This window comes from Bactrocera dorsalis, chromosome 5 (genome assembly GCF_023373825.1).
Source record: "Bactrocera dorsalis isolate Fly_Bdor chromosome 5, ASM2337382v1, whole genome shotgun sequence".
NCBI classification, from domain to species: domain Eukaryota; kingdom Metazoa; phylum Arthropoda; class Insecta; order Diptera; family Tephritidae; genus Bactrocera; species Bactrocera dorsalis.
The window spans coordinates 66,235,742-66,262,679 of record NC_064307.1 but is presented as its reverse complement, the minus strand read 5'-3'; the positions used below and the strand labels follow the sequence as shown (position 1 = coordinate 66,262,679).

The window sequence follows — 26,938 nt, the reverse complement described above, 5'->3', positions numbered from 1 at the left end:
AAGACAACACTACAATATTTGAAGAAATTGTCTAAATCGGACTACTATAACATATAGCTGTCATACAAACTGCTCGTTCAAAAACCAGTTTTTGTAGAGAAAACTTTTTTATTTGTCAAGATATATTCACGAAATTTGGTATGAGTTATAACCTAAAGTAAAACCATAACATTTGAAGAAACTGTCTAGATCGGACTACTATAGCATATAGCTGCCATACAAACTATTCGTTCAAAAACCAGTTTTTGTACAGAAAACTTTTTTATTTGACAAGCCATCTTCACAAAATTTTGTATGACTTATTATCCAAGACAACACTACAATATTTGAAGAAATTGTCTAGATCGGACTACTATAGCATATAGCTGCCATACAAACTGTTCGTTCAAAAACCAGTTTTTGTAGAGAAAACTTGTTTATTTGACGAGATATATGCACGAAATTTGGCACGAGTTATCGCTTGAGCCAGTTCAATAATCTCTGCGAAAATGGTTCAGATCTCAGTACTATAACATATAGCTGTCATACAAACTCTCTATTAAAATTCAAGTACTTGTATTTTTTTAACTGAGATAGGTATTATAGTAACGTTACAAACCAAGTTAACGTTTCATTCTTGTTTTTACTGTATACGTTTAAAAGAGTAAGTGGCATGCTAACAGCAGAATAAGCATGATCTCACTAGAACTCTAGCGCTAAGAAGAATTAAACTTAAATTTCCGTTTTTTACTCTTAAACAAAGTTGTTGCTGAGTATTCTTATTATTTTTGTATTGTTTTTGTTGCCTTCTAGTATTCTTATTATTTTTGTATTGTTGTTGTCGCCGCCTAGTATTCTTATTATTTTTGTGTTGTTGCTGATCGTGCTTATACTCTTTGTATTGTTGGTGCTGCTGCTGACTATTCTTACTCTTTTTGCGTTTGTGTTGTTGTTTTTGTTGTTGTTGTTAGCGTGTTAAGTGAAGCATTATTGTTATTATATGTATTAAGTAGGTGTCTACTTTTTATAATTTTATTATTTATTATACTAGCATCTTTCTTGAGCCAGCTCTTTGCGACTCTTCTTGCCGTTTATCGCTGGCGATCGCCTTTTTTATTGCCATTTATGTTGTTGATTTATTTATGCTGCCTTTTCAAAACACATTAGATACATATATACTAGCACATTATTCTTACACTTTTATTGTTTTAAACTTGGCTTCGACTCAACAGTTTCACACACACAAGCGCTTTTGCATTTCAATAAGTTTTCTTTCCGCACTTTGCTTCGTCATGAAAGTTCTCATGTCGACTGGAGTTCGTTTACAAATTTTATGCACCACTAATTTGCTGCCGATTTTATTATTGGTATTTGTTGTTTTTAGCATTTCACTACACTAATATTGTTGTAATTTCGCTTCCCTGTGCGCTTTTTTCTATTTTTTTTTTTATCATACGAACAACTCGCGAGACTGTGGCGGCCTGCTCTTGGCTCTCTTGCGGGGGCGTGCAGCCCCTTGTATCTCCACGACCAGCCAGCAGCTGTTCATTAACTGCAAGCGCTAGTTGGCAATAACAAAAAATAGCTGTAAAACAACAATAATTTCGAATTCTTTGCACTTCATATTCGCACCGCCAAGTTGGCAAAACGACGTCACTCGTCACTGCTGCTGGCAGTTGCCGCATATGGCGTGTCTAGCGAGCGTTTTTAACGAACTTCAGTGCTTCTTAACGCTCGCCACACACACTTCGCACTTTTCCACCGACGAACTGGTGGTTTGCAAATTTTGTACTTCAATTTTTGGGTTGAATTTTAGAAATCAATTTTTTACTTAAATTTCAGATTTCCATTTTGTCTTAATTTTTGAATTAAATTTTAGACAAAAATTATGGACTGAAATTTTGGACTTCTATTTTGGACTTAAGTTTTGGACTTCAATTTTAGACTGAAATTTTTGAGTTGAATTTTTTAACTGAAATTTTCGACTTCAATTTTTGAAAATTTTGACTGCAATTTTTGAGTTCAGTTTTAGAAATCAATTTTCGACTTAAATTTTAGACTTCAATTTTAGACTGAAATTTTTTATTTAAATTTTTAACTAAAATTTTTGAATACAATTTTTGACTGAATTTTTGAATTCAATTTTAGACTCAAATTTTACAAAATTTTGACTTCAATTTTAGACTGAAATTTTTGAGTTGAATTTTTAACTGAAATTTTCGACTTCAATTTTTGAAAATTTTGACTTCAATTTTTGACTTCAATTTTTGAGTTCAGTTTTAGAAATCAATTTTCGACTTAAATTTTTGACTTAAATTTTTGACTTCAATTTTAGACTGAAATTTTTGAGTTGAATTTTTTAACTGAAATTTTTGACTTCAATTTTTGAAAATTTTGACTTCAATTTTAGACTCAAATTTTTTATTTAAATTTTTAACTAAAATTTTTGAATACAATTTTTGACTTCAATTTTAGACTGAAATTTTTGAGTTGAGTTTTTAACTGAAATTTTCGACTTAAATTTTTGAAAATTTTGACTTCAATTTAATACTTAAATTTTTGACTTAAAATATTGACTTCAATCTTAGACTTTACTTTTGGACTTCAATTTTAATCAAGTTTAGACTAAAATTTTAGACTTAAATTTTTGAGTTCAAATTTTGACTTAAATTTCAGACTTCAATTTTAGACTTTTGAAATTTGAATTTTGTGCTGAATGCCAGCTTTTAAACACGATTTCGGCGTTGCAACTTGAAAAAAAAAAATATTCCATAAAAAAATTCTACTATTTTGCTGCCTAACAGTAAAACACATATTTTGTATCACAAAAAAAACAAAAAAATGGTTCATAAAATCGTCAACTACAACAAAACAATAATGAGTGCACGACCTGTTGCTGGCGTTGCGGCGCTCCGTTTGCCTTTGCGCTCGCGTCCGCTGCGTCGCCGTCAACTGGCAACTGGTTTTATCGCACGATCGCACGATTTTCTCCATTTGCCTACACGCTCAGCACGGTGTATGCACTTTTTTTGTTGTTTTTTTCATATTTTTTTTTTTGCTCTTCAACTGTGCACTGTATACATTTTCACTTTTAACGTAAGCATTTTTGCAACAAACCACCGACGAGTGCCATGCATTCATAGAAAAATCAGAAAATCAGAAAAATTTAATTAGCTAATCGCTAGCTGGCCGACACTTGGCTCCGCACACACTTTACCTTTGCACAAAAAGCGATATTCTTTGGTGATTTTGTGATTTTGCTTTTGCTGCAGCGAAAATTCAAAGCTTGGCTGAGCCAACCAATTCTTTGACTCCAAATGGTATGCTGCGCCCTGCGTCACACCACTCTTTCACACAAAAAAAAAAATGATTATTACTATTTCGTTTTGTTTCTCTACACTTTGCACACAATTCGTAGCGCCACGGTACACTGCGTGTCGCGTCGTCTTCGCCACCTTTTCACCGTCGCGTCGGCCGTCGTTTCGCTGCCGTCCAACATGCGCCAGTTCGTCTGTAAAAGCGAACCGCTCGTGGATACCCGTAAAACACAACTGAATTCGGCGCTCCAGCTGGCCTAACAACTAAGCTGTCTAGCTAACAGGGTCCAATTGGTCTGCAAAGGTGGTTGCTTGCAAGAGAGCCAGTCGCAGAGAGTTGGCTGACTGAAGAGCTGGGCAAACTAAGCCGTGATCAAGTGAAGTGATCGTATACCAGCTACTGTGTTCGTTTTTTGGTAACGTATGTATGTAGGTATGTGTATATAAACGGTTAAGTATGAAGTTTGTAGCCACGGAGACAAACTGCGCTTGGCGTTTGCAAGTTACTGAGGTGCTGAGACTTAGTTATATGAGACTTGCTTTACTTTTGTGCAATTTGCTCTACCGTTGATCGGAATACTAACTGGTTACTATGTGGTGGCGACACAGGCCCGCAGAATGGAGTTGACAGATCAAGAAGACTTGAAGAAATGTCTAGAGCCAGACTCCAGGGAAACAGTGGAGCACCTCTTGTGCACTTGTCACGCATTGGCAAGAGAGACACCGCTGTAAGCATCTGGGACCGCCCCGGTAATGATATGGTAATGATGACTGGGGGAGGTATCGATAGTGCCGCAGAGTCTGTTAAAATTCGAGTCAATCACAGGCCCCTTAAAGGATGACTGCTTCTCAAAGATCGAGTAACTGGCTTCATTGGGAATCGCACAGGACCAAAACTGGTCTATGCGTGGCTAATCGGCTTACAGGTTAACCTAACTTTGTACTATTTGTTGGTACTTTGTGTTTTTGGTAGGGATAGGTGGGTAGCGGTTTTGTGGGGTTATTCGTTACACTCCTAAGCGGTGTTTCGCTTTCTGCAGACAAAATTCAGAAATGTCAAGTGCATGACACCATCTGACAAAACTGTTCGTCGGTTGCTGTCGAATTTGAGTTGAGCACGGAACCGTCTCATATTGATAGATGGATAGATAGATAGAAATCAATTGAGGTTTTGCACTGCGACCTATGATATATTGTGACCTCTCATATATCACATTTGGTCACAATTTGAACAATTCCAGGAGCTTGCTGGGTGCGATGGAGGTGATGTAATCGCTGTCCACGAAAATGGAGGTGATGTAATCTCTGTCCACGTAAATGGATCCAGGCGACTTGAGCTTGCTTCTACAAATTGCTGGCCGGAATCTTAAATCAGGTATTAATATTCCCTATCCTTGGTATGTCGTTCGCGGGAACGACCTGTCCAGGCGTTGTTTTTGTGCGGTCTTTACGGGGTGACTGAGATCATTTCAAAGTCTTTCGTTAATAACTAAAATTGGAGTTCATATGTCAGTAGCATCTGCAACTATTGCCGACTCTCTCGCTCTGATTGTCCTAGTCCAACTGTGCGTCTGCATTTTTTGAGATCAGTTTTTGAGTTATGTATCCGAAATTTTGCACACGTCCTTTTCTTCCAACTGAGCTTCATATTTGGTGGAATCGCCGATATCCGACCACCATAGCATATAGCTGCCATACAAACTGAACGATCAAAATCAAGTTCTTGTATGGAGAACTTTTTTATTTAACGAGATATCTTCAAGAAATTTTACATGCATTATTAGCTAAAGCAACATTACAATCTCCGAAAAAATTGTTCAGATCGGATCACTATAGCTTATAGCTGTCATACAAACTGAACGATCAAGGTCAACTTCTTATATGGAAAATTTTTTATTTGACTAGGTGTCAAGGAATTTAGAACTGATTAATGTCCAAAACAACAATCTCCGAAGATAGTATTCCGATCGGATCACTATAGCATACAGCCGCTATAAAAACCTAACCTCTAAGCAATTGACACTCGTCTTCGTGTTTTAATTTCAATAGTTTAGTTTATTTTAAATAGATAATTTAGTTTTGCAATTTATATATGTAAATATATATATATTACTAGCAGTAGATATAAATTATAAACCCACTACTTATCCTTCTTTTTCTTAGACTTCTTCTGTCGTTTCTCTTTAGATTTTTTCTTCGATTTCTTGTGACTTTTGCTCTTTTTGCTTTTCTTTTTACGCGCATTGCGTTCGCTTTTATGGCTTGTATCATCCTCATCGCTGCTGCTGCTGCTGCTTGAACTGCGTGTTGAGGTCTTCAAAATCTTGCGCACCTTCTTCTCCACCCAGCCTTCGTTGTCAAGTTGTCTGCTGTTCTTGGCGCGCTGTACCAGGAACCGTATCATCTTCTCTTCAACCATCTTGTTCATTTGGTCCACAGCGTTGTCAGACGCTTGAAAACGTACGTGTTGTGGCAATTGTGGACCATAGGCATCTGTCACCACACCCGATGAGGTGCTCGGTAGTTCGAAAGTTACAGCTGTAGCTTCTAAAACGTTGCCCGAACCTTGTAGACGTACGCTTTTCGACTTGCTTCCAGGTGATATTAATGTTGTGCTATTATTTTCTCCTTTTGAAGACTGAATCGTTGTTGATTCCTCGTTTGACGATAACTTTGTAGACACCGTTGAGGCTGAATTCACTGACGTCTTGGAAGATTTGCTTGTAGGTCGTTTAAATTCAATTCTGTTGTTATTAACGGGTTTCGCAGCGGCAGGTATCAGACCCATACCAGAAACCATAACGGTGGGCGATGATTTCTCTTCTAGGTCAATAGATTCCATCGAGTTACAATCTGTCTTTTCCGGTGTTTTCTCGCGTCCTTTCTTAGAAAGCAAGGCGCTAAAGATGCCACGTGGCGGCGATGTGTTACGCAGTAAGTTTACTTGTTCGGCTTTCTTTATCGCGCAAGCGTCTGTATTGGCACCTTCTTTGCTGATCACAGTCACTTCGTATTGTTCAACGCCTTCTTCGTCGCTGCTATCATCAAAAATTGCTTTGTAGAGCTCCAACTTCTCATACGATGGTTTCGAAATTGATTCTGCCGAAAGTTTTTCCAAATCAGTTTTGGCTGTATGGCGACCCACCTTCGGACCGTCATCTTTAGCGCGTTTTGAGCCCGCATGCGCACTTTTCAATTGATCTACAACAACTATAGACGTGTCGGAAAGCGAGGAGCTGGGACTACACGGGGTCATAGTCGAAACAGTGCAAGTCGAAACCGAAGTTGTAGATTTTGTGTTATTTGTTTCTTCCTTATCCGTTCCGCACTTTGTGTGTTTTAGTATTGGTTTTATTTCGGGTATTTTCATAGGCACGATCACTGGCGTCTTGAAGTCCGACTTTTTATGCAAGCAATCTTCTAGATAATCGAAAACGGACATCTTCGAAGAAGAGGGAGGGCGCTTCTCCTCCTCCATGTGTCCACCGAAGGGTTCAGCAATATTATATCGTTTGCATAGTAAGGAGTGTGGCTTCCACATTGATCGTGAACGCTCAACGGTAATTTTCTTCGGACTACTAAGAATACTTTCAGAAGTAGCAGATGACTTTTGCTCCACTTCAAGACTAGACTCCGAGACAAAACTGCAAATACAAAAATTAACAAATGAAAGGAAATTCGGTCATATTTCTCTGGTGAGAGTTATAATATTATTGAAATGTACTAACCGTTGTGACATCAGCCCATCTAACGGTCTAAAGATTTTGCTAGCCTGTATAAACTCCTTCTTTTCCATTTCTCGGTCCCAATCGTTCAAGTGCACCGGTTGAATTTTGTTCAAAAAACACGTAATCTCCTCTTCGGTTTTCACTTCGGCCAAAAGAAACTCCTCATAACGTCGCTGCTTTTGTTCATCATGCACAAAGGGCTTGAAGATGCTTGTCAAAGAGTCATCTTTTGATTTGCTGTACGCTTCCTTAACCATTCCTGCAAATTCGCTGCTATTCACGGAAGAGATCTCCTTTTCAATGTCACTAGCGCGTGTGAAGCGATCATTCTGTTCCAAAGACGCCCAAAAGGACCTTCCTTTGTCAGTCATTTTGTCGTATCCACCTGCAACACGAGTGGGCTTAGAATCTTGCAGAGCAGGTTGTCCGTCAGGATTTGCCTTGCTTTGTCTTTGGTTGTTTGTTTGCTCTGCTCGCGAGTGTGTGCTAGTAGTTGGCTGTTCTTCAATTTGACGCTCCTCACCCAGTAAATCAGCGCGTTCATCGGGATTTAATCTATTTTTAGCATGTTCCACTTTTTTGAAATATGATTCCAGCTCTTCAGCCCTTTTCGCGTCTATGGGCTGGAAACGACTTTTTCGTTCGGCCCAATTGCGTGGCGTAAAATTAGCTGGAATCAATATATTTTCGGATTTTTTTAAACGTAACGGATTTTTGGATGCCGAAAATCCATCAACAACAAGTTGATCCTGTTCAATTATGACCTTCTTTTTTTGCGGCTTACGGTCCTCTAATGAGAAATCATAACGTGACATATCATCCCGAGCATATATGTCTTCATCTTCGTCTTCCAATGCACCGACGCCAAATGCTTGTCCTTTAAATGATATTTTCTTATTGTTTTTACCTACTGCTTCCAAAGCAGGTTCAAACAAATTTATGTGCCTATTGCTTGCTGCTACGCCTTGAGCGTTAGAAAGTACGGGATCCCGACTCAAGCTACCACGGTAGCCCAAACCAAAGCGATCTTTTTTTGCTAAACACACATATGGTTCGTAATCATCTGGTGCAAATGTGATTTTGTCAGTTTCTTCATCTGAACTTTCCGTCTCGCCACCAGCATCATCGGAATGTTCTGGCGACTTTGTTGAACTTGCATTCGGCTGGTATCCATACTGCTGCATAACGTACATTTCACGTTGGTTTCTACTACGTGCTGATTTCTTTTCTTTACGCGTTTGTCGTGGTCCTATGCCTTGGCCAGGGCGCCAACCCATGCTCTTTAAAATGCGCTCACTAATTTTGACATTATTTGGCACAATCAGTTGTTCTAGTACGGGTTTTCCTGGTATTGGTCCACTATGTGTTGCCATCAATTTACGCTTACGATTTAACTCTGGTTCAAATGATGTATATTCCGCTCGTGTTTGTAGACGTTGTGGCGCAATACCGAATTCACCACGATCTTCATCGTCCATAAAATCATCAGGGCGTTGCTGTTGGCGTTGTGTCGCTTTTTCGCTACGTGAGCTTTTAAATGTCGCCGGCGTCCAACCTTCCTGTGAGCCCACAGTATTCCAGTAGCCAGCGCTAAACCCACCGGTAAAAGCACCATGGAAACGGCGCTTGCCATTCTCGTCAGTCACAATTTGATCTTCCACACGAATTGGTTTCTTCGAGGGTACGGTATCTAAAATGACGTAAAATGTTTAAAAACATAAAATACTATGCGTTGACTGCGGGATTACCTTCGTCAAGAGCTGGCAAAGTCGTGCCAAAGCGGTGAAGACCAGCCTCGTCATACATTTTTCTTTTTGGGTTGATTTAAGTTTACAGCCAATTCAACGAAAGTCATCCGATTTCACATCACTTTGAATACACTGATCCTAAAATTATTTTATTCAATTCTTCGGATATCATGAAAACCACTAACAAATCGCTTTCTGATAAATACGATCAAAGGTGGACAGCTGTTAATACTGCTTCTTACTAGTGCAAGTTCACGTTCACAGTGGTGTCGTGGCGATTGTCTATTATAATTAATTTTTTTAATATTGCACGGTCAATTTTAAATTTGGAGATATTTGAAATTTTTACGCTTTTCTTGAAAATTTTTACTTATTTCGTAAATTATGCCTGACATGTGGAAGGAAAGAGGGGTAAATAGCCAAACCAAAAACAGCCGTTATTTATTTTTTACTGAAATAAAATAAACATTTACCCAAAATAGTTGACATTAATGATAAGCAATTTTAAAATGTTCAATTGTCAGAAAGTCTGTTCATAAATTTACTGACAAGCACACTATTGTGAACGAATGCATTTAAATAGCGTATACGTTATCCGGAATCTGTGCAATTCTCATTCAAATTTCTCAAAACCAAAAGTTTTATGACGTGAAAGAATATTTTAAAAATATATTACTGTATTGCGTTAATTTTATTTTTCATACAAATGTTTAAAGCATACATATCTATCTATCTAGTATGTAAGTATATGTGAAAGCTTATAAAAAGTCAGATGTGCAACCAATACTAACTTTTATTTGGTTCTATATCTACTTCACTTCCTTTTCCTTCAATTTGTGTAGCACCGTTATTTTCGGTGCTTGTTGTCTCTTTGTTTTCCCCTTCATCACCTGATTGTGACGCACGTTCAAATAAGATTACTAGTTCGGTGTGTGTAGTATGTGGGAACATATCTACTGCAATAGCGGTTTTGGGAAAGAAGGGATCCCCCTTATATTGTTTTGACTCAGGTCGGCCCAGTTCAATCCAATTACGCTGTGCATGCGCTGGATTACAAGATATGTACACCAAGCGTTTTATTGCCGTAGCGGCACGTATTGCAGCAATGGATCTATTATCTGAAATGAAAATGTAATGTTATCTGTTAGTTTGTAAATTGTTATACAAACACTTACGTAGTCCAGCTCTCGGTGGATCCACCACAGCAATGAGGTCCAGCGGCGCTCCAGGTGCATTGCCGTACACAACTTCACGCACCATCGATTGTATGTAATCATCAGCGTTACCAGCAAAAAACTTACAATTTTCAATTGAGTTAGCCGCAGCATTGAATTCGGCATCCTTAATTGCATCTGGTACAATTTCTACACCAAGTACTTGTTTGCAATGTTTGGCGAATGCTAACGCAATCGTGCCAGTACCACAACAAATGTCTAACACGGTGGAATGTGGTTGAGGTGCGGCCAACTCGATAGCTTTGTCATATAGTACTTCGGCACCCTGCGTATTTATTTGAAAGAAAGCCAGCGGGCTTATCTTAAAAGATAGATTGTGTATTGTATCGGTGTTGTGAGTGTTACCGGAAATGTGCTCTATAGGTGAGACCACTTGACCGGCTTCACGATGTTTCACATCTTGGTAATACAACGATGTGCATTTGAAACCTTTTACGGCATCGGCACATGTTTCATAATATTCCTTTAAATTCTGTTTCAAAGCTGCTAATTCAGTATCCTTCAAATTGGAAGAATAAACACCGGCAACCAGCATTATCTCTCCCGTATGAGCAGATGTACGTACCATCAACTGCCGAATATGGCCCGAATTATCCTCTGGGTTAAAAGGCAAAAAGTTTGAATCTCTAACAAACTGTTGAAAACTCTCTGCTGCCCATTTAGCCGAGTCGGGTATATGTGGTAAGTCTTGAATTTCTGAAACCTCTACGGACCCATCAGCATAACTTCCCAAACGAAAGCCAACCACAACTTCGCCCAAGGCATTTTTGCCAACAGTAAACTCATTTTTGTTGCGATATCCATTGATTTGTGGAGACGCTTTAACACCATCGAATTTGAATTCGTTCAATTGTTTCTTGGCTGCATGGTTCGTGTTGCGTAGTTTGTTTACGAATTTTTTTAAAAGCTCCTCCATTTCACTACTCTTTTTTTGTAGCTGTTCGTCATAGGGAAAGGCAGCATAGGGGCATATCGCATCAGCAGCAGTACGTTGTCGTTTTGGTTTGCTTTCTTTCTCCTCCCGCTGTGCGTCTTCATTTCGCCGCTTCTGTAAGGGATCTGCGGACGCTTTTGCAGCCTATTAAAAATTGCATACGTATTTAAAAATGCAATAGCTAATCATAATTTCAAACTTACAGCAGCTTGCAACACCTTTCCTTTCCATTTATAACCATTAAGCGTTTCAATTGCTCGTTGTTGGTCCTCTTCACTGCGAAAACACACGAATGCGAACTCTTTACGAAGCGGTGATTTAATTTTAGTCATGTTGAGATTTAGTTTGGACTTTAAAAGCTTCTTAAATTCCTAAATATGACAGAAATTAAATTATATTACGTTCACTTAAAACAATAACAGAGACTCCTACCCCAATGCCGAAATAACCCAAATTCCGTACTTCAATCTTGTAAATCTCGGATGTAAATTCATTTCGTTTTAAGTAATTAAACTCGTCATTTGTAACATTAGCTGACTTCTCATCTTCCGCCGTTTCATCAGGAATCGCTTCCTCCACAATTTTTTCACCCGTACACTGTTGCTCAGTCTTATCTTTTGAGTCGGGAATTTGTTCGCAATTTTCGATAGACACTTCGCTCATGGTATTTATATTTAATTTCAATCTCAAGCGTTCAAATTTATTAAAATTTATTTATTATAAATTACCGGCTGATGTTTATTCTATGAACATGTGGTAAATGTTACACATTCTTTTCAAAAGTAACCAGTCACAATAATGCTTCTAAAAAAATAATATCTTATGCGACTTTAATGGAATTTAATTGAAGTAAGAAAAAATTATAAATAAGAAAGTTTGTGTAAACTAGTACCTCTTAGGTGCATACAAAGGCAATTTAAAAAATAGCTCTATCTATCTATTGAAATTTTATGCTTTTCGACTTCTTGACAAGAATTAGTTGGGTTGTTGACAGTATTACATTTTGCTGGATCTGGCAAGCTGTTTTAAAACTGAGCAAGCAAAATTATTGTCAAAACCGGCTGTGTGGAAGCGATTTGCGAAATTCAGGCAGTAAAACAGTTAAATATCTTAGATTTCCACTGTTTATAGAGCCGTAAATAAGTTATTAACTGATTTATATCAAAAGAATATGTCGCTGATGCCGGGACCATTAGGACAGGGACCTTTGCTACAGGTGAGTTGCGTTGAATACATCAAGCGAATAGTCGATTAACTGGACGTCAATGTTTCTTTGTTGTACACCACCCTTTGTCCGTTGTTTTCGTTCACCCACAAAAGAATGCTATCGAGCCGATGCAAGTAGACGCGCCCATAGAGGACAATGATAATAACGAGGAGCATCAGCTTATTGTTGAGAACCCATCTCTTGATCTCGAGGTATATGCTAATTCTTTCACGGGCTTGGCGACTCTATATCGTCTAAAATTTGTTGCCGATGTGTGCCCAACATTGCGTTTGGAAGCCCTGAAAATGGCTATAAAACATGTAATGACAACTTATAATGTTAATATGTATCAATCACTGCACAAAAAGCTCTTAGAGTTAAATGCTGGTGCAGCTAGTAGTGCTTCGGGACAGGCTGGCGCTGCCGGCCTACCCGATGTAGCCGCCCAATCTGGTACGTCTGCCGGTGGTGGGGCTGGCGCAGATGCACTGGACTTGCCAGCTTACGACAGCAATTGGGTCGAAACGAAGGGTAAACAAGCTGCATTCAATTTGGAGAAATTAGACTCGGATTTAAAGAATTATAAATCAAATTCTATCAAAGAGAGTATACGACGTGGTCATGACGATTTAGGCGATCACTACTTAAGCTGTGGCGATCTGACCAACGCTTTGAAATGTTATTCACGCGCACGCGACTACTGCACTAGCGGTAAACATGTAATCAATATGTGTCTGAATGTTATCAAGGTGTCGTTGTACTTACAAAACTGGGCACATGTGCTTAGTTATGTAAATAAAGCAGAGAGCACTCCTGATTTTATGGAAGGTCCTAAAGAAGCCAATTTGGTATGTAAATAATCTGTTTTATACCTAAGTATATATAATATTCAATAATCGTGATTCACAGTCGGTTGCCACACGTCTCAAATGCGCAGCGGGACTTGCTGAACTGCAGACTAAAAAATATAAATCAGCGGCTAAAAAATTTTTGCAAGCCAGCTTCGATCACTGCGAATTCCCTGAGATGCTGTCACAAAACAATGTTGCTATGTATGGTGGACTTTGTGCACTAGCCACCTTCGATCGTCAAGAATTGCAGAAAAATGTAATATCGTCAAGCTCGTTCAAGCTGTTTTTGGAATTGGAACCACAGCTACGCGACATAATATTCAAATTCTACGAATCCAAATACGCATCCTGCCTAAAGTTACTTGATGAAATTCGCGACAATTTGTTGCTAGACATGTACATAGCTCCGCATGTGAACACGCTCTACACAAAGATACGGAATCGTGCGCTAATACAATATTTTAGTCCTTACCTATCGGCTGATATGCGGAAAATGGCAACTGCCTTCAATCGCAGTGTGCCAGCTTTGGAGAACGAAGTTATGCAATTGATACTGGATGGTCAAATTCAAGCGCGTATCGATTCACAAAATAAAATCCTATGCGCCAAGGAGGCAGATCAGCGTAACAACACATTTGAGCGTGCTATAAGCATGGGTAGAGAATATCAAAGACGTCTGCGTATGTCCATTTTGCGTGCCGCAATGCTCAAAAGCCACATCCAAGTCAAGGTAACTACTACATAACGTTTATGGATTTTGTAAATATTTCATATATTCTTGTTTAGAATGTACCACGTGACTCTGGAAATCACGGCACCGACTTTTGTGTCTCCGCTGGTTCGAGCACTACCGCCGCCGTCAGGAACTGAATTTATTACTAGGATTCAGATAGTTATATTTGAACACAACTAACATATTAATAAATTTAGCATTTCATTCATTAAAACATGTACAAAATATTTGCAAAAAATTGTCACACTGTTTTTCGGCATACATATTTCGGTCCATAAATGCATAAACATAATTCCCTAAAACAAACGCAACCTTAAATGTAGTAGTTACTGGTTTTTGAAAATTTTATTATTATTCTTCACATATATTTATGTCCACCAAAGTTGATATTACACAGTTTGAAATGCATAAGTGTTATATTGTTATTATCTTGGTTATTAACTGTGTTAACGTCTCCTATCCCTGGATCTGCTACGGTTTCGGCGGTCATTCTTTGAACGCTGATTATCTCTGTCTTTAGAACGACTACGATATCGCTGATCTCTGGAGTGACGTCGTTCTCTGTGACTTTCTTTCAGCTCTCTGGAGCGACTTCGCTCCCTACGTGTATGTTTGTTACGGCTAGACTGCCGGTCTTCATTGTACGGACGTGACTTCTCTCTATCTTTTTCCAGAGCTGATTTGAAGTCCTTCCTTCGTTCATCGCGTGATCGGCTGCGTCGTTGTCTCCGTAAGTCTCTCGAACCTTCATCAGTTTCCGAATCAGAAGTGGATGAACTGCTGGAAGACTGCGAATCATCGGTTGACTGGCTATTCCTGCTTTTTTTCTTTTCCACTTTTTTTTTCTTCTCTGCATTGTTTCTTTCTTTAGCGGATCTGTGAACTTCGTCGTCACTTTCATCTGTGTAATTTCCACTGCTGCTGCTCGACTTCTTTGCATGCTTTTTCTTTGTTTTCTTTTCCTTTTTACTTTTATGAGACTTTTCTTTTTTTAACTTTCGCTTTTCACTTTTCTTCTTCAATTTTTCAATCTTTTCCAGCTTTTTTAATAACACCAGTTTCTGTTCCTTGCTCAAGGACTTTAGAAACGCTAATTCAGTGTTTCCTTTATCCATACCCGTTTTCATTTCACTCTCCTCGTCATCACTTGGCACCAATCTGTGTTGTTGATGCACTTGTTTGATATTCTGCAATTCCAATGCGGATTTTTTCATTACCAAACCATCTTCTTTCATCTGCTCTTCTAGCACATTTTTGGCCATCATCTCACTGGCTTCCGCTTCGGAATGCAGTTTACGCGCTTCGCTCATAGAAATGCTATACATACTACACTCTTTATCGGTATTGATGTGACCCCATTTGTGACACTTTATGCAACGCACATTACGCACTTGTATGCCAAATGGCTGATCGCGAATTTCTGTGTCACCTTTGCAATATGATTCACGTGGCGCATTAAACTTGCGTTGCCACTCAAACTTGTACTCCGGTTCAGTGGCGTCCTTTTCGCGTTCTTTGCGCACACCAGGCGGCGGCTCGTACATGAAATTCACGCTCAGCTTATCTTTGCTGTCCTTGCTCAGCATAGCTTTGTTTTCATGCAAATTTTGCTCCTTCTCATACTGTGTACGGAGCTCCTCCTGCTTCTTCTTGTAAGCCTCCGCTTGCTGTTCGGCCATCCATACCTATAAAACAGCAATATAATTTAAAAGTTTACAAATTAATAGAAAATTAAAAATTAGTATAATAAATATAAAAAATGCAATGCAGTATTGTTTAGAAATAATTAAAACACTTACCCTTTTTAGATTGTCTCTAGAAGCTGGGTGAAAGAACTTCTTGCACATGTAATTATTAAAACCTTTACCCATTTTACTGCTACTGAATGCTTTTCACCACTTTTAACGCAAATAAAAATATATTTATTTTTGTGCTGTGCTGAAAATGAATTGATGTCTGCAAAAGTTAATGCTTATATATAGTATACAAATACATGACACCAGCTGTTTACAGCTGTCACAACAGCAATGCTGCCAAAACAGTGTAGAGAATGGCAGCACCAAAATAAAGCGAAACTGTGTTGGGCAATGTACTGTTTCATAACGGATGTTAATTAAAATTACAAAAAAGGCGTTTTCTAATATTTCACAATTTCGTTTTACTTATGAAATCAATTGCGAGTTCGGTTTAAATGTAAGAAAACATATTTACATATGCGTACACATACATACATACATGTGTATTTCCACATACAAATTTACAATTTTTAAATAACATTTTATAAAAATATATATATATAACATAAATAACAACAAATTAATTTTATCACACAACGAATTTACAGTATTGAGACCTAGAGCGGCACCTGCCGGCAACGACAAAATCTTGCTTCGCTTGATTCAGTAAATATCTTGAATTTTGGCACAAAGTTCTAGCACAGTACTGACTGTGGCCCAAATCTCATTGTTTACAAATAATGCAGTAACCGATTTTTTAATAGAAATAAAAAATGCCGCTGCGACTTATATTTTTCAGTATTCCATATTATTTGAATTTGTCAAAATGCAACCTGTAAAAATTGAGATGTGAGAGGGAAGTATCAAGTAGCACATAGCACAATTTCGCACTCAAAAGCACCAACACAATAGACAAATTAACAGATTTTTATAGTAAATTTGTATCGGTAAAGTCAGCGTTGTTTGCGGTATGTGCGTAGGTGTGTGTGTTGTTGTGTGAGTTTTGTTTAAATGTTTGGTAGTGTGGCTTGCTGACAGGATGGCGTGTGTGGTGCGTCGTGGTTGGCGCTTGCCTCTTTGCTGATCGGTACCTTGCATCGTTTGTAGCTCTTCGGTGGATACAACAATAGGCACAGCATTTGCCACTTGCGTTGCACTATGAGGCGCGGTCGGCTTTTGTAGCGCATATTTTTGCATTTCCAAATATTTCTGCCAGATCTGCGTGATGGGGTCACCTTCTTGGTTAAAGTCTTGAAATTGCAATTTTACATTGCCCTCATTCACATATACCTGTCGGGTCCGCTGAAAGTGATTATCTTGAATGATTACATTCCGAAAGCAGAAAAGACCACCAGCTGCAGCACAGCCGTCGGGCACATTGTTGGCCATTTCCACGTCAACATCAGCATTGATGGCTCCCGTTTGATTGCAGTTTACAGCTACGCCACCTACGGCATTGCCAACTGCATTGCTGTTCAAAGTATGCAGCACGCCATTGGGAGGTGTTTTGTGGCACTCCTGCGACATGTGGTTATTGTCAGCGTTGGCCAGCATACGCATAGTGCTAGTTGTTGCGGCATTACTTCTGTACTTATGCGCGCCCAATATAAAGTTCGTCTGTTCCAATTGCTTCACTTGCTGTGCCAATTTGGCGTTCTCCTTCTCCAAGTAATCGATTTGCAGTGTGAGTTGCATGTGCTGTGCGCGCAACTCTTCGATGTTAGTTGGTTCCACAGCCCTACTGCTCGGCAGCTTCATTAGTTTGAAGCGCGCATGCACCTGTTGGGCCACGTAATTTTCGGCGTACGTCGTCACCTTGGCCAGCGCATAAATGCATGCGAAAATGGCCAGAAAGTTCAAATAAATATCATAATTCTCAAAACAGGCTTTGCCACGCAGCGTGTCCTCGTAGGCGTTATCTAAAAGCGTATTAGAAAATATTAAAATCAGGCTATAAACTGGCTGGGCGCTTACTCATGTGGACCTCAATGGTCATGGGGTCCTCGCGTTGCTGTTCGATTTGTTTGAAATAGCAGAGTATGATCCACGTGGTGACCGCCAGCGATATCAGAAATAGAAAATTAATTGAAGAAAACATTTTGACGTCTTTGGAATTTTGATCAGAAATAAAAAGTTTTCAGCAATACAAATATAAATTTGTTTGAGTACAAACGTTTTTACACAAATTTTTCCTGCGTTTAATTTGTAACTGACAGCATGTGTCGAAACCCGAAGTCAAAACTTTTGACAATAAAAACGAAGAAAACCGCTAGCAGCCGACAAGTGCCGACTAGCGGCAAGTGGACGCAACATCTTTTAGCAATTTTAAAAGATTTTATTTATTTAAGAAGTCAACATTTAATTACTAATAATTTTATAGGTTACTAACTGTAAAGCACGAAGCGCCTAGTGCGTTATTAGTAACGGTTTATAATAATTGATAGACGCATAATATGTTATCGTGCGCAATGCGAGTTTCCGCTGCCCCGGTGCGTAAATAATTACATATTTGTCTCCTGTCACTCGTCTTGTCGAAAGTGCGCGATGTCATCATAACCGCGATAACCCAGTTTGTAACCAGCCACAGCGTGTCCAAAGCGCACCGCCGCTTGCAAACTTTTTTCGAGCACTTGCAATGCATATATAACGGCGGCGCAGAAGGTATCACCAGCGCCCAGCGAGTCCACAATTTCGCCGACCGGCTTCGATGGTATGAATGCATAATTGCCCTCCGCATCTACGCAACCAGCGCCCTCCGCACCCCACGGACATATAATAGCCGGCTTCGTGTCACCCAACTCCTGTTGTGGCTTGAGTCTGTCATATAAACCCATTACAGCGGCCGCCGGTTCGCGCCAGCCCAAGTGTAATGCCAAATCTTTGCCCAGGAAAACAAAATCAGCCGCCTCGCCCAGCTCAAGTATTTCATCCTTCATTTTCTCCAAATCGACGGATATGCGTATGCGTTCTTTTGGCTTGCGCAACTCTTTATTATGTTTACGTATGTCGCGTATAAACTGCAGCACCGACGCATTATTGCGACCCTCGAAATGTACCCAGCCATAGTTGCTTAAGTCGAGCCGCTTGCCGTGTTCATGCTCAAGCGTTGGAAAACCGGGGTTGGAGTGTATGATTGTGCGCGAACCGCTCGCTTTGTTGAGTATGACCGAAGAGAATGGCGGATCCATATCGGTGCTTGGACAATTCTCGATAATAATGTTGCGCTTGCGGCAGTCTTCGTACAGGAAAGCAAAGGCAGGCGAAGCGCTCAACATGCCCAGAAACTCCACCTGTGGCGCGCCTAGTTGCCGTAGCACAGTGCAATTATTGGAAGCATTGCCGCCGCGTTGCCAATAGCCGGCTAGACAGCGCTTGTCGGTGTCCTCCACGGGATATTGCTCCACCAGATGAATGACGTCCAGCACACACATGCCCACACAGAGTATGCGGCGTTGTTGCGGCGGCGGCGCTGTTGTGTTGCTCATGATCTCAGCTACTGCTTCAAGCGCCACTTGACTTTTGACTGCAGGCTTTTCTTTTCGCAAACCTCACCTCTCACTCCTCTTGTTGACTAGCGCCGTGTGTGGCTTTTGTCTTTTCTCACTGCAATATTTGCAAACTTCAAATTTCTATGCACGTAATTGTAAATCTATTTTTGTTTTTTATTGAATTGAAATCTTATCAAAAATATGTTTGCGTTGTGGGCTTTCAAACAGCTGTTTTCTACTGGCTTCTCAAATTTCAACTAATCGCTCACCTACTGTTTGCTGTTCTTTATTACGTGCACTACACGCCAACCGTAACGCTCTCTTTGTTAGACTCCAGCAGATCGTCAATAGTCAGAGCTTCTTGGAGATGAATGTGCGCTCAATTAGCGCAAGGAGAACGTACGTCGAGAGAGCCAAAATCTATTGATTAATTAATTAGTTTGCTGTTAGTAGTTGCCATAAGTAACGGAATTGACTATAGTTATTTGCAACAAATTTGAATTGATCTTGGTTGACCAGTTTGTATTGCAGTTATATGCTATAGTGGTCCGATCTAAACGGTTTCTTCGGAGATGATGGGACTGCTTTGAATAATAATCCATGCCAAATTTCGTGAAGATATCTCGTCATATAAAAAAGTTTTCCATACAACGACTTAATTCCGATCGTTCAGTTTGTATGGCAGCTATACGATAAAGTGGTGCGATAACGGCGATTCCGCCAGATAAGCTGCATCTTGGCGAGAAACGGACGTGTGCAAAATTTCATATCGATATCTCAAAAACTGAGCGAATAATTCGCGTATATTCAGACGGATATGCTTAATTTAAATTTTTTGGGTCGCATCCTGCCGTGTATTACAAATTTCTTGATAAACTTTCTATATCCTGTACAGGGTATAAAAAAATGCCACTTTCTCACATTTCCGTTTCCTTTTCAAATTTGTTTCTCGGCCTGCTGGTCACCCTCTGCGACAGCCATTTTTCACCACACCTGGTTCGTGCCACACAGCTACATGCTAACCGGTTACTCGCACGTCGTGGTGGCGCGTTCTTGTGTGTGCGTCCGCCCACTCCCAACAGGGTGTGCCAATACGTACATTTGATGCATGCGCCGGTTCTCCAACAGCTATTTGCGCACACTACCCGAGCTGACTGGTCGACCGACTCGTTAGCTGTCAGCTCGTCTATTTACTACGTTTGTTGTGCTGTTGTGATTGTGTTGAGTTTGTGGTTGCAGCCACGGTGGATACTGTTGAAATGTTGCTCTCGCTCAAGCAGTCAGTTGCTGTCAACGATGCCGTGCTGAAGTGATAATTATTGTAACGTGCGGACGCCAAGTGGCCCCTTCTTAACTAAACGTAGTGTCAACAACACGAAAAATAAAAGTACGTAACACACAGCAAGCGCGTGAGCAAAGACAAGTATGCTGCTGCTGTTGCTTGCTGGTGGAAGAGTCTGTGCTCACAGCCAGCGCAGTGGACAGTTGTAAAGAGTTTCGCGCGACGATGTGACGTGTATTTTTCCGTTTGTCGTGCTTGTTGCGTTCCGTGTGTGATCCGTGATAAATTCATTTTCATTTCCGTGCGTGTGTTGCACTTACAACTTTTTATTACACTTAATGAATTTTTTTGTTTTTATTTTTTGTATTTTTTGCATTTTCACTTGTTTTGTAAACACTTGGCGCGCCTACAGAAATTTCAAATTGTAGTAGCTATTGTGACTTCGCGTGTTTAAAAAAAGGTAAATAAACGTGCCAATCAGTCAACTCTTTGCAATTACTGACATTTCGACCATTCTTATTAAATTTGCATTATTTATTTTTTATTTATGCTTTGGCTTTAAAAATTTTAGTGTTTCTTTTTTAAATTCTGCTAACAAAGCAAAGTGAGCGGAGTTGTAGATATTGTGGTGAGTGTGATATTTGGTGTATAGTGGAATTGATATTTACATAAACGAATATAAATTGATATTTGTATATTTATTAAAAAGCTAATGCTGTTTCTAAAGAATTTACGCTGAGCGTGAAATCAAAATTCGTACTAAAATCTGACAAATCATAAATAGTTAGTGAGTAGTTAGCATACTTTTTAAGATTTTTAACATTTTAGTGACTTAGTGCATGGTGAGTACGCCCGCGTTAGTGGAAGAGCGTCTGTTTCTGCCTACAAACGCGCTCTTCGTGTGGCAGATCTTACAAACGATTTCCGCCACGGCGCTCATTCCGCGTATTGTGGTGAAAGAGAGTGGTCGCCTGCCGTTGCCGTTGTCGTCGTCGTCGTCGTGGTGGCACCGTGCCATTTTTATACACAAATACATACGAGTATTTACATGTGTTCGTGCTTGCAAGTGGTCGCGATCTGCGTTGCTACAAGATTTCGTCGTTGATAATAGCAAAGTTGAAAATATTTACGTATTTGTGTTTTGCTTTTGATTTGTGAATTTGTAAATTTGTTTTATTTATATTTTATTAATTTACACGTCGTGTTGTTGTGCGCCGCTTTGCTGCTTTTTACAGAATCAATACAAATCAACAAGTGCAGTTTACATGCCAACAACAGTGTATAATAAAATATGACAACCATGCAGTGCATGTTTGGGCATGTGTGTGCATGTTGTAAAGTTGTTGAAAAGTGAAAAATAATAAGTGAGAATAAATACAACACACACGAGTGCAAACATAGTTATATGCAAGTATGTGAGTATGTGCATATACAGTCAGCATATATTCGTAGCATATTATTTACCATAATGCAATAAATAAACAAGTGAAAGAAAGTGGAAAACACATGCATAGTTACATACATACATATGTATGCATGCAAGTATTTGTGTTGTGGAATTTGACTGCGGAAAATATGCACGTGTTCCGTTTTCGAGCGGCTGCTGAAACTAAAAAATTCGTTAACATCCTCGGAGTAGTGTGAGTACATGTTTCGTAAATTTATATTTGATTTTTGTTTGTAATGTTGCTGATACACTTACATACATACAACATATGTAGATATATATGTATGTGCAAACACACGATCATTTTCATTAATTTACAAAACTGCCTATATACTTTTCTTTATTACATACACTTTTGAACATATAATACATCTATAAATACATACTTATGTAGGCGCACATTTAGCTTGTTTTGTTGCTGTTGTTGCATGCATATTTATTGCTAGGTAGAGCGTAATCCGTGATAATAATCTTTCACTAGTTGCTGTGTGCATCTCTCGTCTTCTTCTTGTATAGGCGTACTCTGTGGAATTTCGTGCTTTGTTTGCAACTCCGCTCATTTGAGTGCGTTCGTTGATAAGCTGCGCCTTTATCTTGGCCAGAGTTGCCCTCCCCTGCGGTTTTTAAGCTGTTTGTAGGCATTACTTTTTAATTATAGCAAAACTATCTCGCCCAATATTGGATTACAAGCAAAATTGTTAGTTGTTCTTGGAAAAAAAAATTATAACCTTGTGCCTGGCGTTCGAAAATTCGAGCACTTCGCCTATTGTGTTGTTAAAGTTGTTTGACTTTGAAATTTGTTAAAGCTGAGGTTGATTTTCTTTTGCCTTGGGCTAAGGTGACAGTCATAACTTCGAAGTCGTAGAAAATTTCGTCTATCTTGGTACCAGCATTAACACCAACAACAACATCAGCCTCGAAATCCAACGCAGAATAACTCTTGGCAACAGGTGTTACTTCGGACTGAGTAGGGAATTGTAAAGTAAAGTCCTCTCGAGGCGAACAAAAACCAAACTCTAGAAGCCACTCATCATCCCCGTCTCGCTATAAAGCGTAGAGGCGTAGACGATGACAACATCTGATGAGTCCTCGTTACGAGTTTTTGAGAGAAATGTTTTGCGGAGGATTTATGGACCTTTGCGCATTGGAAACGGCAGGAACCGCAGTCAATTGTACGATGAGCTGTACGAGTTATACGACGACATTGATATAGTTCAGCGAATTAATAGACAGCGGCTACACCGGCTAGATCATGTCATCCGAATGGATGAAAACGCTCCAGCTGAAAGTATTCAACGCAGTACCCGCCGACGGCGGCAGTGGAAGACCTCCACGCCTTTGGAAAGGTTGGGTGGAGAAAGGCCTGGCTACACTTGGAATCTCCAATTAGCGCCTAAGAAGAAAAAGTCACACAGATTAACAAGTACTCGTATGTATAGATAACTTCGTTAAGCGAAGCCCGGTACCCGGAGGGGATTGTAGGGAATTGTTGGAGAAAAATCTGCAAATTATTCCTGCAGGACACCCTAGAGCTCTTCGGTTCCGGGTGTAATTGTACCCGATCTCTCCTCCATTCTTTCATAAAGAGTTTTATTAGTATACTTCGTTTAATATTTCGGATGTTATGGTTGGCTTTAAGTTTCATTGACTGTTATCACGTATTCGTAAACTTTTCTATTCCAATAGTGCGCCATGTCTGCTGTTGGGTTAGTCTTCCTAACCTAACCCAGGCGGCAGTGATATTCTTATGCATACTATACTCTTATTATACTATATGTATGTATGTATGTAATCTAATTTGACTACGTACAACAAGGCATTACATATTTGCAGTGTATAGATAATAATATGCATACATACATACATACATAAGCACATGTTACATACAGTACATTTTATTCTGATTTCTGCTGTTATTCCACTTGTTTATTACATTTCTCGTTTTGCTTTTGTAACATCTCTAGCACACGATCGTACATCATTCGAACTCTCTGTGAGCGAGCTCTCAGGTTAGCGTCACAACGGAGAAAACTCGCGCTCTTCGGCGTCTCCATCTGCTCACTGGACTTGTCGTTGACTGGTCCACAGCAAAATATGCGCTCTTCATTTAGCCTTTGTACAAGGGGCGTGCTCTCCCACACACATACACACACACACACACATGAGTGTGCATTTTTGTAATATGCCAGCGACGACTGATAAAGGTTGTTATTTATAAATCTTTGCCATTTTTTCGTGCCTGTTTTTACATATTCATATGTATGTATGTATGTATTTGCTCCAGCGCGCACTCTTTTTGCTCGTTTATCGCTGTTGAATGCGGCGGCGGTGGTGTCTTTTCCCAGCATTTATGTGTAATACAATGCGCCTCAATTCTTCTACTATACTCTACTTTAATCTACGTTAGTACTTCCAACACCCTTTTGCGTTGTTATAAAAAATTATGCATCTGTATGTATGCCTTATAGATTTGCATGAAAATCTGTCTTACAATGCGAAATCTTTCTTACAACCCGAAGTCTTTCTTATCTTCTGCCGGCAAGCGATTTTTGCAAATTGAAATGTCTTCCACAAATTGCTGAAACCTCTGCAGCCCTGCTTAATGCGGTTATAATTTGAACACGATGTTATTACTTGCCGTTTCGGCTTTCGCTGCCCGCTCTACCCTTGCCGCTGATGATTCAACAAGTTGCTGTTGTTTCCTGCTCGCGCGGCCTTGCATTATTTTGTAATGTGTTTCTGTGTGTATCTCAGTTTTTGAGATATTCAACTGAAATTTGCACACGTCTGTTTCTCTTCAACAAGCTCGGAGTTGTCGATATCGGAGCACTAAAGCATAGAGTTGCCATACAAACTGAATGACTTAGAGAAAACTTTCTTATTCGACGAGATATTATGCCTAGCTCTATGTTAGCTGCAAACTAATCGATCAAAATCCAGTCTATCTTTGGAAAACTTTCTTATTGCCCGAAATATATTTACGAAAATTCGAATGCGACAAATATTCTCTTCCAAGACGTCAATTGTATGGGGCTTAACTGCGAGCCCAAGCCACTTCGCAAAAATCCACTAAAAGTAATCTAACTGGAACACATCCATTCTTGGAGGATTCATCACAAGCCCTCGACGCGAGATAGTGCGCTCACCAAAAGTTTCCTTCAATAAATTGATTAATTCGTTGGCTCCATGTTATGTGGCGCCGTCTTGTTGGAACCGAAGGTCGTCCACAAAAACATCTTCCAATTCATGCACAAATCTATGAACTAGAAAACTATGTCCGGCTTTATTTTTGAAGAAATATGCACCAATGAGACCGTCTGTCTATAAAGCGCACCAGAAAGTGACTTTTTTGACAAATGTAACGACTTTGTTTATGAGCGTACCCTTTCAACCAAAAGTGAGCTTCATCGCTGAACAAAACTTTCTTGTGAAAGTCGACTCATTCGGGTCCTTTTCGATATTCTGCTCCACAACAGCTATACCGTCTTTGGTGCGCATTGTGAGGCGTCTATGAGGATTATCCACTAGAGTAAACGTGGTACGTAACCGAGCCATGCTTGCTCATGGCTCATTAAAATAAAACAATTCGGTTACCGGGACCTGACTATCTGTAGGTAGTGCCTGTCGCCTGCATTGAATGTACTTGGGGTCCATTGTTAACGTATTAATATAGATCGTATGCAGCTATGGACTAAAATATGACTATATTGAATTTGGGTGCAAATCGGGATATGTAGGGGAACGGGACGTAGTTGAACTCAAGTCCAAGGGTATCTATTACATCAGTTCCTGGTGAATGAGTTGAAGGTAAATACGTGCATTCCAGTGTTTTATTACTAATTTTGTATAAAGTTGTAGTCCAATTTGGAGTTGGGCTATTTAGTCGAAAAGACCGGAAGGCTTGTGAGGCTTTGGTTAGTTCATAAGGGTCTCAATATTTGTTATTTTTTCTTGGAACTGCTGGATACTTATCGATGATTTCGCTCGAGTTGGTCAAAACTCTACTACAAACCCGGGCTTGCGGTTAACATTAGTAATTGTCCAAAACGCTTTGAGGTCGCTTCCTCTCTTAATTGTTCAAAATTCTTTGTGATCTACTGCAAAGCCGGGCATGTGGTCAATACTAGTAATCATCGCTATCTCTCTGAGCTGTACCCAAAATTCTTTGAGGTCTACTGCAAAGGCGGACTTGCGGTCAACATTAGTAAATAACGCTTTCTCTCTAAGTTGTTCAAAACTTTTTGGGGTCATTTTAAAGTCGGGCTTGTGGTCAAGATTTGTAGTCAATGCTTCATCTCTGAGTATTTTACATCCACACTCAAGTAGAAAGCATTTATTACTAATGTTGAGCACAAGCCTGGTCTGTTCTTCTCAAAATTTTTAGTCTTAAGCGCGTGTCTGTATATTTAATGACCTTTACGAAGAAAATCCAATAAAGTTCAAATTCTTCGAATATTTAATTAACTAACGCACTAAGCGCCGATATGTGCGCCATTTATGTCCCACACACACGCACATACAGCAATGCTCGCATATCGGCCGGAGCTTGCAATAAAAGCAAAACACGAATTCTGTGCGCAACTAACATATTTATCATTTCCCTTCGATCCAATGCCGGAATAACAAGTAGTGCAAATGAAATCGCAAAATAAATACTAACACGCACATAGAAACATACTTAGTCTATCAAGAATAAAAGGCCGTCTAATAGAGGAGCGACCCACTCATATCTGACTTGTGAATGCCGGCGGCTGCAGGCGGTACTCGCCCGTTGTCGCACAGCCGCTGGACGAGTAAAATTTCACGATTCGAACTATTATAGCGAACTGTGTATGTATGTATGTGTGCACATGGCGAATATGCGCTAAACGAGCGAGGGAGCGCGTAATAAAGATTAGTCTGCACTGCGACATCTTATCAGTAGCTGAAGCGATTTCATGTTTATTTTCATGTCGAGCACAAAGTAAACTTTTGCTTTTTGTGTCAACACTCGGCCAGCCGTAATCCGCACCGGCAGCGCTAGACGCCACTGCGCGTTGTCGCGGAAGCGCTTGGAGAGTTGACATTATGCGCGGCATGACGCGACACTTGTTCGTTTCGCTTTTCTTATGAAGTAGGCGTAAGGCAAACGCTTCACAAGTGGCGACTAACCAATTTGCATTCGCGGTAAACGAACATTATGAGCAGTTTCAAGCGCCGCGCGTCGAGCGCTGCTGAGCGGCGACTATTCTCAAGCAACTGAGACGCACATGC

The 26,938-nt window shown here is 39.8% G+C and overlaps 8 protein-coding genes across 18 annotated transcripts in view; 2 read left to right on the top strand and 6 right to left on the bottom strand.

Annotated features, from left to right (window-relative positions):
* LOC105225938 (ral guanine nucleotide dissociation stimulator-like 1) overlaps positions 1–3,541 on the bottom strand; it is a 46,606-nt gene extending 43,065 nt beyond the window's left edge. For 3 of the 6 annotated variants that reach the window (XM_049456921.1, XM_049456920.1, XM_049456923.1), the window contains exon 1: positions 3,197–3,541. The gene's annotated coding sequence lies outside the window, so the exon portion shown is untranslated. Of the gene's footprint in view, positions 1–1,175; positions 1,506–2,869; positions 3,021–3,196 lie in introns of those variants that run through there. The other 3 variants (XM_049456925.1, XM_049456924.1, XM_049456919.1) reach the window with 3 other exon arrangements.
* Positions 3,542–5,324: 1,783 nt separating this feature from the next.
* LOC105225944 (G patch domain-containing protein 1 homolog) lies at positions 5,325–9,199 on the bottom strand. Its single transcript, XM_011204627.4, has 3 exons — positions 8,773–9,199; positions 7,025–8,714; positions 5,325–6,940 (listed from the first exon to the last, which is right to left on the bottom strand). Exons 1-3 carry the CDS (start codon positions 8,828–8,830, stop codon positions 5,437–5,439), a joined length of 3,252 nt encoding a protein of 1,083 aa, XP_011202929.2. The 5' UTR covers positions 8,831–9,199; the 3' UTR covers positions 5,325–5,436.
* A 229-nt stretch (positions 9,200–9,428) lies between these two features.
* Positions 9,429–11,725, bottom strand: LOC105225942 (tRNA (uracil-5-)-methyltransferase homolog A). Its single transcript, XM_011204626.4, has 4 exons — positions 11,374–11,725; positions 11,145–11,312; positions 9,948–11,085; positions 9,429–9,890 (listed from the first exon to the last, which is right to left on the bottom strand). Exons 1-4 carry the CDS (start codon positions 11,602–11,604, stop codon positions 9,559–9,561), a joined length of 1,869 nt encoding a protein of 622 aa, XP_011202928.2. The 5' UTR covers positions 11,605–11,725; the 3' UTR covers positions 9,429–9,558.
* Positions 11,726–11,960: 235 nt separating this feature from the next.
* On the top strand, positions 11,961–14,050 carry LOC105225941 (COP9 signalosome complex subunit 1b). The gene is made up of 4 exons (XM_011204625.4): positions 11,961–12,157; positions 12,262–12,996; positions 13,058–13,729; positions 13,786–14,050. The coding sequence occupies exons 1-4, from the start codon at positions 12,113–12,115 to the stop codon at positions 13,867–13,869; spliced, it is 1,536 nt and encodes a 511-aa protein (XP_011202927.1). The 5' UTR covers positions 11,961–12,112; the 3' UTR covers positions 13,870–14,050.
* LOC105225940 (corepressor interacting with RBPJ 1) lies at positions 14,051–15,727 on the bottom strand. The gene is made up of 2 exons (XM_011204624.4): positions 15,532–15,727; positions 14,051–15,417 (listed from the first exon to the last, which is right to left on the bottom strand). The coding sequence occupies exons 1-2, from the start codon at positions 15,601–15,603 to the stop codon at positions 14,179–14,181; spliced, it is 1,311 nt and encodes a 436-aa protein (XP_011202926.2). The 5' UTR covers positions 15,604–15,727; the 3' UTR covers positions 14,051–14,178.
* Positions 15,728–15,965: 238 nt separating this feature from the next.
* On the bottom strand, positions 15,966–17,697 carry LOC105225945 (uncharacterized). Of its 3 annotated transcripts, none has more exons than XM_011204630.4 (3): positions 17,443–17,697; positions 16,560–17,387; positions 15,966–16,301 (listed from the first exon to the last, which is right to left on the bottom strand). In XM_011204630.4, the coding sequence occupies exons 1-3, from the start codon at positions 17,564–17,566 to the stop codon at positions 16,264–16,266; spliced, it is 990 nt and encodes a 329-aa protein (XP_011202932.2). In that variant the 5' UTR covers positions 17,567–17,697; the 3' UTR covers positions 15,966–16,263. The 3 variants fall into 3 exon arrangements, with proteins under 3 accessions (XP_011202932.2, XP_011202931.2, XP_011202930.2); XM_011204629.4 differs by lacking the exon at positions 15,966–16,301 and having other exon boundaries at positions 16,309–16,686; positions 16,759–17,387; XM_011204628.4 differs by lacking the exon at positions 15,966–16,301 and having other exon boundaries at positions 16,309–17,387.
* Positions 17,698–17,793: 96 nt separating this feature from the next.
* On the bottom strand, positions 17,794–19,238 carry LOC105225946 (ketohexokinase). The gene has a single exon (XM_011204631.4). The coding sequence runs from the start codon at positions 18,951–18,953 to the stop codon at positions 17,988–17,990; it is 966 nt and encodes a 321-aa protein (XP_011202933.2). The 5' UTR covers positions 18,954–19,238; the 3' UTR covers positions 17,794–17,987.
* Positions 19,239–20,236: 998 nt separating this feature from the next.
* The window catches only part of LOC105225948 (receptor-type guanylate cyclase Gyc76C), a 140,494-nt gene continuing 133,792 nt past the window's right edge, over positions 20,237–26,938 (top strand). Inside the window, exons 1-3 of one of the 4 annotated variants that reach the window (XM_049458875.1) lie at positions 20,237–20,698; positions 20,810–20,866; positions 21,474–21,878. The gene's annotated coding sequence lies outside the window, so the exon portion shown is untranslated. Of the gene's footprint in view, positions 20,867–21,473; positions 21,879–26,938 lie in introns of all 4 variants that reach the window. The other 3 variants (XM_049458874.1, XM_049458873.1, XM_049458876.1) reach the window with 3 other exon arrangements.